This window comes from Portunus trituberculatus, chromosome 37 (assembly GCF_017591435.1).
Source record: "Portunus trituberculatus isolate SZX2019 chromosome 37, ASM1759143v1, whole genome shotgun sequence".
NCBI lineage: Eukaryota > Metazoa > Arthropoda > Malacostraca > Decapoda > Portunidae > Portunus > Portunus trituberculatus.
The window spans coordinates 10,228,358-10,240,245 of NC_059291.1; the positions used below are offsets into that span (position 1 = coordinate 10,228,358).

The 11,888-nt window shown below is 38.2% G+C and overlaps 1 protein-coding gene across 6 annotated transcripts; it reads right to left on the minus strand.

The window, feature by feature from the left end:
- Positions 1 to 1,785: 1,785 nt before the first annotated feature.
- On the minus strand, positions 1,786 to 11,888 carry LOC123514397. Of its 6 annotated transcripts, XR_006677597.1 has the most exons (5): positions 10,767 to 11,350; positions 9,916 to 10,035; positions 7,967 to 8,055; positions 2,705 to 2,925; positions 1,786 to 2,133 (listed from the first exon to the last, which is right to left on the minus strand). XR_006677597.1 is itself a non-coding variant. In XM_045272310.1 (3 exons), the coding sequence occupies exons 1-3, from the start codon at positions 11,549 to 11,551 to the stop codon at positions 1,862 to 1,864; spliced, it is 549 nt and encodes a 182-aa protein (XP_045128245.1). In that variant the 5' UTR covers positions 11,552 to 11,844; the 3' UTR covers positions 1,786 to 1,861. The 6 variants fall into 6 exon arrangements, 1 of the variants encoding a protein (XP_045128245.1); XR_006677595.1 differs by lacking the exons at positions 9,916 to 10,035; positions 10,767 to 11,350 and adding an exon at positions 11,496 to 11,888; XR_006677598.1 differs by lacking the exon at positions 9,916 to 10,035 and having other exon boundaries at positions 2,670 to 2,925.

Here is an 11,888-nt window from a genome sequence, read left to right on the forward strand (position 1 = left end):
GTAGAAATTAGCTCTCTGAGTTGTGTAAAATTTTTCCAGTTGAAATTTGTAAAAGTTTTCAAAATCGAAATTGTAAAAAATTGTAATATTGCAGTGTAAAAATTTTCTAGAGTTGTGTAAAAATTTTCTAGTTTACAATTACAAATTGTAAAGTTTTCAGTCGAATAATTGTTAAAACTTTCTAAACTAGAAATTCTACTATTGCACTGTAGAAATTAGCTCTCTGAGTTGTGTAAAATTTTTCCAGTTGAAATTTGTAAAAGTTTTCAAAATCGAAAATTGTAAAAAATTGTAATATTGCAGTGTAAAATTTTCTAGAGTTGTGTAAAAATTTTCTAGTTTACAATTACAAATTGTAAAGTTTTCAGTCGAATAATTGTTAAAACTTTCTAAACTAGAAATTCTACTATTGCACTGTAGAAATTAGCTCTCTGAGTTGTGTAAAATTTTTCCAGTTGAAATTTGTAAAAGTTTTCAAAATCGAAAATTGTAAAAAATTGTAATATTGCAGTGTAAAAATTTTCTAGAGTTGTGTAAAAATTTTCTAGTTTACAATTACAAATTGTAAAGTTTTCAGTCGAATAATTGTTAAAACTTTCTAAACTAGAAATTCTACTATTGCACTGTAGAAATTAGCTCTCTGAGTTGTGTAAAATTTTTCCAGTTGAAATTTGTAAAAGTTTTCAAAATCGAAAATTGTAAAAAATTGTAATATTGCAGTGTAAAAATTTTCTAGAGTTGTGTAAAAATTTTCTAGTTTACAATTACAAATTGTAAAGTTTTCAGTCGAATAATTGTTAAAACTTTCTAAACTAGAAATTTTACTATTGCACTGTAGAAATTAGTTCTCTGAGTTGTGTAAAATTTTTCCAGTTGAAATTTGTAAGTTTTCAAAATCGAAAATTGTAAAAAATTGTAATATTGCAGTGTAAAAATTTTCTAGTTTACAATTACAAATTGTAAAGATTTCAGTCGAATAATTGTTAAAACTTTCTAAACTAGAAATTCTACTATTGCACTGTAGAAATTAGCTCTCTGAGTTGTGTAAAATTTTTCCAGTTGAAATTTGTAAAAGTTTTCAAAATCGAAAATTGTAAAAAGTTGTAATATTGCAGTGTAAAAAACTTTTACAAAATCGAAAATTGTAAAAAGTTGTAATATTGCAGTGTAAAAATTTTCTAAGTTGAAAATTTTGGTAGAGTTTTCAGTGTTGTGTAAAAATGTGTTGATTGAATGAATAAAAGTGGAGGAAGGGAGACTCTTAATTGTATTTTTCACCCAAATATGCATCTTCTCTTTCTCCGGAGACTCTTCCGAGTATTTATGACTTAGCACAGTTTTAGGGTAGTTTTGCAGGGATTTTTTGGCCATTTTTGCTGATTTTTGGGGTTTTGCAGGTTTTTTGGGGTAGTTTGCAGGGATTTTTTTGGCCATTTTTGCTGCTTTTCACGAAATTTGTTTTTTGGGGGTAGTTTTGCAGGGATTTTTTGGCCATTTTTGCTGCTTTTCACGAAATTTGCAGCAATTTCCGCTACTTTTTGGCTTTTTGGTATTTCACGGTTAGTTATTTCAAGATTCCTCGCTCTCAATTTTGAATTTGTAGGATGGATTAAGACTTTCAGCTGTGAGTTTGGCCCAATTGAGCGAGTATCCTCAGGATTTTTATTTGTTGAATGGTTTTACAACTTCATAGAATAGAATAGGGTGAGGTTGGTTAAGTTAAAGAGTTGAGGTTAGGTTGAGCTGAGTAAGTCAGGTTAGGTTAATTAACAAATGCAATACCAATTTTCTTAATTATGATTTATTAGTAGTACTAACACCAGTCATGTGGGTCCATCACAGAACATAATGAATAATAACATTACAAGAGTGATTGGCAACATGTAATGGTTAGGTTAGATGAAGCAAGGCAGTGTCCTCCCTCCCTGGAAAGGACTGCCAGGTCCGAGTTGGTGCGAAGCAGGGTCCAATTCCTCCATGGAAGGTGCAGCGAGACACTTCGGGTCTTCCAGTGCATGAAGAGCCAGTTTCCTGCCGCGGGTTGGAGATTGTTAGGACATTGGTTTGGTTCTCCCTTCAGTAGCTCGTTGTTAGGACACGCTGGTTTGGTTCTCCCTTCAGTAGTGGCAGGACCTGTAACAAATATAATTTTACCTTTAACACTTTAATCATGAACAACGTTGCCATCAAATGTAGGACAGGTGTGGTGTGGTGTGGATGCGCCCTGTAAATGTCTAGTGCATTCCATTTTACTCACCGCTACGGAACAATTTGGTTAAAACTAAAAAACCACTGTTCCCCCCTTTCCTAGAAACAAATGCAAGTCAGTATACTGCTCATTTCCGAGTGTGATGGAGCTCCGTGGCTCGCCGCAGCTTGCTGGACTCGCAGAAAACTCGCCGAACACACATTTGAAGGCTTGTGTACGACACACTAAGCCCGAGCACTCGCCAAAACTCACTGATGGTAAACACGTTACATATACTGCACTGTGCTATACGTATTATACAGATCGGCGTGGAGCAGTGATTCTAGAGAAGAACCACAATTTGTAATAGTTATCTCCAACCCTCACTTTAATTGAAAAAAAAAAAAAACTTACGAGTTTTGCTTCTATCACCCTCATATTACCTTTTAACACCAAGACAGAACAGATCCTGATAGCCTACGCCTCAAGGAGGAGCTGAAACGGTCCGGCCCCCACCTGTGCCGAACCACACGCCTCCGCAGTCTGCGTCATCTTCTGAAGAGGGAGAAACTGATGTGCCTAGCTCTACGAAGTGCGCAGATGTAGGGACGCCGGTGCCAGACTTGTGGCGGGCCGTGCTCCATCTCCTGACTGACGCCCGAGACTTGTTTGCTCCATGTTTAGGAGATGGACCCGACCTTGTCTCTTGTATGCACTGTCCCTCGTTGTACACACTCCTGCAACAAGAAAGTCACCAATCAAGAAACATTCTTCACCTGCTGTCATTAATTCCTCTTTAATTACTAATCCTAGACCTATGATATTGGAACAAATTGCACAGTATGATCAGAGTGACTAGTCTGAAATTAAATGCAACTGCGTATATTACCGAGGGAAATTGCTAGCGTGTGGTGCTGCACCTAGCATGTGCACACCCCGAAAATGATTATTCAATTGTTCCTACACTTACTGCACCAGATAGTAACAACTGGATATTTTAACAGCCACAAAAATGGTTACTACACAGCCATTTTTAAGTTTTTCCACAACAAAAGCCTTACTCACTCAAACATTACTTATTAAACAAACTGAGGTGCCGTGACGTTAAAATACTATAACTTGTTTGATGTTTTACATTTATAATGGTACACCGGTTCACAACACATACGAAAATGGGGCTGAAACGTCACGGTACCGAACAACTCGCTCATACAATTCATTATCCCGCTACCCAAACAACCCTACACGTAGCTCATACCAAGGTTCGTGACAGCTTGGCCTTCATCTGCGCCACCGCTCATTGAGGGGAAGCCGAGATACACTACGGGAGACCCAAGAGCCACTAAAAGCAAAGCATCTTTCAGCCTTGCTATCAGTGCACATCCAAGCTACGGAGTTGTGAACATGTGCTGCGCTCAACAAACATGTTACAACTTGATTGATTGATAACTATTGTTGTAGAAGAGTATACAACAAGGGAGGGGATCGGGTCATGCCGACCCCTTTCCATTAATAGAACACTACGTGTTATTTTATTACTGAATGGCAGCTTACAATGCGGATTATGCTACCAAATAACCAAATTAATAAGAAATACACTATATACACAAAGCGTTCCACGAAGTGCCAGGCAACACTTCCTATCCTCTAAAAATACAACACCGAACTTCATGAGAAACAAGCAAAGGTCCTTACCTACACACGGACACACGCCAACATCACCACTGTACAGTGTCTAACATACCTTCCCGACATACAACAGGAACAACGCCACCAGAGGAACCACACCAAACCAACAGACCCCTTACAACGTTAATCAAATTGGTGACAAGGCAGTGCACCAACCAAACACACTTCTCGGCGCACACACATCTTACCTGCACCACGCCAACAGAAGAAATCGTTCCTATGTCCCTCACTGCTTTCCGCTTCACTTCCTCATCATTCTCCTCCTCCTACTGCCCCCTTCTCCTCCCTCCCTTAATAATGTAGTTAAATGGTGAGAGTGGTTAGTTAGTTTATAACTATAACTAACCACTCTCGGTGAGCATCGTTCTATGTAAGCATTGCTACCTTTTGTCTAGGCCGGTGGTAGCCACGTAGGTCTCAATTAAACCTCCTCACTCACGTGACACTCCTGTACATAACTTTACGTCTATCTATCTATCTATCTATTTTGCTGCACTAATTATGAAGCACGTAGGCCTACAGGCATGACGCGTAAATAATATTGTCAATTCTCATGATGCTGAAATGAGGAAGTGACAGTTAGAACAGCTTATTTCAGTGAGGCGGGGATGCCACCTGCCATCTAGGCCCTGTCACCAGTGTTAATGAACACAGACACACACCTAATTATTCCTCAAATAATTTCACGATGTACAACTGTGTTTTATGACCAGACAATTTCACGTCCTCGTTGTAATGACTATTCACCTAACGATCGCTTCGTAATTGAGGGAGCACCTTCCACGTCTGGGAGACACTGGTGACTGGTGACAAGCTCTTGTCGTCCATTCTTTCAGTGCGCCCAGCAGTGTCATGTTAGTGGTAGAAGCGACGCCTTTCAACAACAACAACAATGCATGTATGAATGCATTTTGTATGTATTGCACTATTAAGGTCACCTTTGACACACACACACACACACACACACACACACACACACACACACACACACACACACATTGATAGCAATAATAAGTGTTGCTAACTAATATTACTAATGGTTGCTCTCTATGTTGTAAAGTGTGAGGGTTAATTAAGACAGTAAAATAAATTGGAGATGAAAGGGAAAAAATGGACATCATTCCATGAAGCGGTTGAACGATATATATATATATATATATATATATATATATATATATATATATATATATATATATATATATATATATATATATATATATATTTATATGTTATTGGCACAGTAAGGATTCGAACCCTGGCTGGCTCCCACTGGACCTCGGTACGAGGTTTGGGGTAAATGGTGTAGTACGAGTAGTACTGGGGTATTTATGAAATCGGCGGCCACCAGATGTCACTGGCTGGTTAAGAGATAGCTGAGCCGACCAAGATATTTACTATCGCGATTTTTCATTACTTAACCAAGAAACTATATGGCATCGTATCATCATGCGATATTTTTGTACTAATTTGGATAATTAAATGGCTAATATGCAGCTGAACTACACTAAGTCTACCGGCCTAAACTTATCGATGTGATGAGCTCCTCTTCGGATGAAATCAAGACCAATCAATATGAGCCATATCTGATCTCAGATGACGGACGGTCTCTGAGCTCAGATATCCGACGTTGAACTATTCAGTATTATTAACATTAAATTTCCGCCAAAAGAGAAGTTGATACTTAAAATGTATATTTATTTTCCGTACTCTAATGTTCATCAAATATCTAGAGAGGCCTGACAGTGCTGATCTTGCATTTGTATTGTTTATAAACGCCAAAAAGGTGAGATGAGAAGTGCCAGTTTTGTCAGCTTTGGCTTCACATCTCAGGGAAATACATTAAGGAGAGAAATGTTTTCTCTTATGCTATATTTTTCTTACGAAGCTTTTTTCATTACTCAACTCGTGCATGAAGTCAAAGGCCTAATCCAGTCATCATATCAAAGGTGTTACACAGAATCGGACGAGTGTGGGGTACTCGTCTAACCCCTCCACCACCACCACCACCCTGAAGAACCCCCAGACCACTCCTCTACCCCAGTATCGCATGACCCTCTTCCCCGCTTCCCTCTTCACCCCCTATTCACACCATCAGCCTTCCACCTTTGATTTTTTTTCTCCATATTGTAATTACATACGTATAGGTATAATAGTTACATACGTCAGTATATACATATATATCATACATTAATAATATTATTTAATACAATTGCTGGTATATGTGGACATGAAAACCAGAGTGGGTCAAACGACCGTGAAAGCAATAGCTAATCTCGCTGTTAATGGCCGTATAGCTGGATAATAAGCAACGTATCTAACAAAATAATAATATATATAAACTGGACCACTTTTTATGATCAATAGGTAGACAGTACGCAATAAGAGTATCAACTTTTCCTAACAGTAGAAGGTCCAGGTCACAGGTAATTCCAGCACATCATGTTCACATGGTTGACCATAACGACTGCAAACATGGCTCTTCTATATACTACACGTAAACGTGCTGTTGTACAGTAATTATCAACGTGAACCACTTCTTGCCTTCATGAAATTGTACCATACTCGTTAATAATCATATCTATACATACACACTTACAGAACATTATAATGTATAAATACAGTGGTGGGAGAAGTAGGGAGGGACACAGGAGTGAGGGAGGCGAGGAGCTAGGGAGAGGAGAGGAGGGATAAAGAGGGCGAGAACTTCTGAGACGGGGGGAGACGTAGTAGTGGTTAGGAGTGGTTTGGGTGGGTGGGTGTGTGGGGGGGCCACACTTTCATTGGAATGCGTCAACATGACTCGTCGGCTTTGTGTTATTTTTCACGAGTAAACTCCTCACATAACACATATAGCACTGTGGTATGTTACCCATAAATTACGAACGGATGTTCAAGGTAGTGTGTTGAAATATCATACTCATCCAACGATTCGTTTAGGAGATATTTGCAAAAAACACCGTTTGTCCACCGCTGAAATGTATAGTAGTCAGCAGCTAGGTGCATTGGTCCAGCCTCAGGTGAGCTAGTATCAATGCGGATCTCATACACTATACGTGATTGTTCTTTCATAATTTTCACACTATTTACTTTCCTTTTTTTTTCTAAAAGAAAGTACAGTTTTAATTTATGTTTAAGGTTTATGTGTGAATGGTGCCTGCATCCCTTCCTCCTTTCCTCTCTCCTCCTCCTCCTCCATTTACGTAAATCACCATTAGCCAAAAATGTCTGTCTCCAAGGTAAGAACACTAAATAAACTTTTGCTTTTATTTTATATATTTTCATGCATTGATAAAGTATGTATGTGTACGTAACTGAATTTTTTTTTTTTTTTTCCTCTCCGCCTATACCTCTTCCGCCAGCACTTATGACGCTCATCATGAAGGAAAACAATGTAAACAAACCTCTATGGCTACGGCGGTGCAGCCTCTCTCTCTCTCTCTCTCTCTCTCTTAAAACTTCATTTATTCAATGAGTAATGTTTACAAGGGCATCAATGAGCTCTTCTGTGATTAAAGGAGCACCCACTCTTTTGTGAGTGGTTATATTTGTACACTCCAGCTGGTGGGGGTTGGAAATGTGGTCGGGTAACATCCCGTGGAATGCACCCTCTGAGATAAATATACTTTATAAGAGTAGTCTATTCATATTATCTTTTATGTTTTAATTTGTTTCTGTGCAATAATTATCAATAAATACCATTTTCTTGCCTTAAACACCTACAAAAATAGGAATGCTTTTTTTGGGGGCAGGCTTGAATGGATTAACGGCATTTCAATGCATTTCAATTGGAAAAATAGTTTTGAGATAAAAACTTTTTGAGATACGAGCTCCGTCATGGAATGAATTAAACTCGTATCTCAAGGTACCACTGTATTATACAATGTTAGCAATTAAATATAATAAATATAAAAAGTGAAGGTGTCATACAGCCTGTATGGCTGTATGACACCTTCACCTTTTATCCTTGGGGATGTAATACTAACCACTTTTACAATGGACAACAGTCAGTAGATTACATTTTTACAAATGCATGACACTAGTGCTTCAATCCATTACTTCTACACCTTTCCTGACTCATCAGCCACTCACCTTATTCTCCACCAGTAATTAGTGAGGCCCCGTGGGTTTATCCAGGCAGTCTAGAAAAAAACCTTCTTCAATCAGATTGACCGTGTGTCCTGAAAGGGAGACAAGATGATAAGCAAGAATTGTTAACAAAGATTATCTGTTGAATCTTGCCACTAAAAAGGAAATGGCTTCAGTTCTACTGCCAGTTTTCAATCTTCTAAAAGTTTCTACAATTTTTGCAAACATTTGTTTAGGCCATCATATAAATACATTATACACCTGCCTTATAAAGTGATACCTTGGCGTACGAACGCTTTTGAGTACAAACAACTTGGATTACAAACTTTTTTTTTTTTTTTTTTTTTGCATTGGAGGACGAACTTTGCTTTGGAGTGCGAACAATAACAAACGCAGTCAACAAGATTGCGCGCAGCACTGCGCGATCAGCTGACTGCATGTTGGGACACCACGCTGCCTCAGTGCCTCAGGAGTGTTAAGATCCAAGGGGAAGAGAGTATCCAGCTCATGGATTAAAAGCCTTAACCCTTATAGCCTGTCAGGCACGATCATGGCTCTTACATTAGAGCCTTTCAGGCATGATCTTGGCGCTTTTCAGAAGCCGCGCTCCTTTATGCCGCACAGTTTGTTTATGCTTGAGGCTATCTGTCACATATCGAGGCCTGGCATTGGCCCACTGTTTTCAAGATGGTGGACACTTAGCCAATCATGTATCATCTTTTACTAGGATATGTTTGTGTAGGTATGAGGGCACCAAGCGTAAGGATGGTGAGAGCCCTTATGTCAGTATGCTGTATTTTATAATTTTTTGTGTATTTCTTGGTTTGATATAAGATATACATGTATTTCCGTGGAATGGTACTGTCCCCGAGAAACCGTCCTGCGCGCTCGCCGCTCGCCTCGATTCCCAGCTCCCACTTCACAGCTCCTCCACCCAGCTAAGTTGACGTCACGTATATGAAGCCACGCTATTGGTCAGAGAGAGAGAGAGAGAGAGAGAGAGAGAGAGAGAGAGAGAGAGAGAGAGAGAGAGAGAGAGAGAGATGAATAAGGGGAGGATATGAAATGAATAAGGAGAGAGAGAATATGGTAACGAATAAGGCAGCGTTTCGCAATCTTTTTATCTTTGCGTAATCCTTACAATAAGGAACCCCTGCGCAAAAAAAAAAAAAAAAAATTATACCATATATTTCTCATTTTATGTGACGTCAAATCAGCTGGATGGAGGAGCTGCGAAGGGGGAGCCAGGAATCGAGGCGTGCACGTGGGACGGTTTCTCGGGGACAGTGCCTAAGTAAGCAGTTCAGAAACATTTTATGATACATGACAATATTGGAATAGTTATTGATTTAGATAAGAGTGCGTAGTGCTGGCTTGATGGAGTCAGCTGAGGAGGATGTGTTGACACTTGTTTCTGACTGCGAAGTTGAATTTTCATATTACAATTTGCTTACTTCCCTGACTTATTTTCCATAATGAATGCAGTATATCAAAGAAAAAACTTATTGGCTTATATATGAGTGCGGTGCTGGCTTGTTGGAGTCACATGAGGATGTGGTGACGCTTGTTTCTGACCACGAAAAGTTGAATTTTCACTATATTGCATTTTGCTTACTTTCCTGCTTTATTTTCGTATCTTTTATAGTTATAGCATAATTGTAGTAGTAGTAGTAGTAGTATATATATATATATATATATATATATATATATATATATATATATATATATATATATATATATATATATATATATATATATATATATATATATAATAAAAACTAAGAAATTTGGTGGAAAATATTTTTTTTTTTTTTTTTTTTATCTTGGGAGGTGGTTTGGAATGAATTATAATTACTTCCAGAAGAATACATTTTGATACTTTGGAGTAAGAACAAAATTTTGAACGGATAAGTTCATATTCCAAGGCACCACTGTATTTGAGAGGCACCAACCTTTGATATTTTTTTAAACCTGCTAACCCAGCTGCCGATCCTCCAGGAAAACAGGATCAAAGTGGTCTCTAAACCATTGGGTGGAAAAATAAATCACACTCCTGGGAACTCCTTCCTCAGCTGTGGGAGATATATGGCAAGCCCCCATGACAGGTTGTAATGGTGAGGTTTTCAATCCATGTGTGTGTATTTACTACTTGTATATTACAGGGTTTGAGCAGGGTTCATAGCATAGGCGGATCTAGAGAGGTTTTCTGGGGGGGGCCAATGAGGATAGGGGCGTTTTTTTTTTCTAGCGAGAGGAATTGGCGAGCGAAGCGAGCCCTATCAGCTGGGGGGTTCCCAGCCCCCCCGAGAAAATTTTGAGATTTTGAGCTATTTTATGTGTTTTTTGGAGCCACCTGAGCAATGGCTCTCAGAAAAAATCCTGTGTTTCAACAATAATTTTTTTGCTATTTAGAAATGTCATTTAGTATTTGTTCACAAGAAAATTGCAATAGGTCAAATAAAATACTTTCTAATTCAAAATATTTATATATATATATATATATATATATATATATATATATATATATATATATATATATATATATATATATATATATATATATATATATATATCAGGGGCGTATGGTGGTTTCTGTCACAAGGTGTGCTGACCTTATATTTTGGGCGGAATACAGTTAATTTACCAGCTCAATGAGAGTCTTATGTTACCAAGCGCTCTTGTTGACATAATCTTGGAAAAAGGAACTGTTAGGCTACCAGTAACGAAAATGAACAATGCTCATAGAGTGATGATATGTTTCATCTTACATTTATTGATAAAAATGTAATATGGTTGTTTATACCTTGTTCCCAAAGAGGAATGGAGAGGGTAATGTTGGGGATAACTCGAAGAGATAGGAAACAAGCTTTCTGGATTAGAAAACAAACAAAAGTAGACGATATTCTGAAAACACACACGAATCTGTTTACAGTCTTTGATCAGCTGAGCGCATGCAGGGTTGTCAATAGCAGAACATTGGAATTACACCGCTAATAATGCGCTAGATTAAAAATAATAATGTAATCGACTTCACTTGGTTCTCAATTACACTTTAATCATCTTTAGTTTAAACACGTGATATAGCCTAGCTATAACTATAATATTACAAAAATTTGTTAGAGATCAAACCCAAATTATATATCTAATGAAAAGTGCCATCTTGGCAATCTTGCCTCTGCTGAATCGTTCGTCTATTTCGTCTGTAGTCAACTTTGTCTTCCTTCAGCTTCCTTTATTGACTTCCTTCGTGGCATAGCTTTATACTATTTCTTTTTATAACAAATTAGTAAGACTTACAGGTTCGAAATTATAAATCAATAACCTAGTATGTACACTAGAGTTAATAAAATCATGCATACAAACTCTGCCACAAAAACGAACACTCAGTTGTTGTGCGTTCCAGCACGCCTAATGCAGTTTTGAACTTCATATAAATAAAAATAAGAGTAGGCCTAGTAGCCTACAGCTGCACATTCATCATTATCATAATATAGGAGAAGCCGGGGTAATTATTAGTGCAGTCGGTACTAACCTTAAAAATGAGTAGAAACTTGCCGAGAGGGGAGAACTGTAGAAGTTAGTGGTCATTGGCGGCTAAGTGGCTGCCCGCTAGACAACCAACATGGAAGCTGAACGCCGACGAATGACTGGCAGGCTGGCAGCTTGCTGCTCAGCTGATTTATTATTATTAAAGATTTGACATCTCTCACGATTATCGCTTAATTTGGTCGCTAAATCAAATTAGTATTAGAATGCAGAATGCATCCTATTCCTTGGCAACCAAGAAATATTATGCATTTCAATTTCAATTGTAATTTCCAGGGACATTGTGGAGAAAATGGGGAATCTGACCCACTGAATTGCAAGGTTGGCCTCTTAGGGGCGCCAATCAAGCTTCTGGGGGGGGCCATGGCCCCCATGGCCC

Bases quoted from the DNA above. Each gene is read 5' to 3' on its own strand.
- LOC123514397 (XM_045272310.1), bottom strand. From the start codon at position 11,551: ATGACCACTAACTTCTACAGTTCTCCCCTCTCGGCAAGTTTCTACTCA. The intron at 2,926-11,495 runs GTTAGTACCGAC...TTCTTGTTGCAG, and splicing joins AGTTTCTACTCATTTTTAAG to GAGTGTGTACAACGAGGGAC. The intron at 2,134-2,704 runs GTGGGGGCCGGA...TATTTGTTACAG, and splicing joins AGGCGTGTGGTTCGGCACAG to GTCCTGCCACTACTGAAGGG.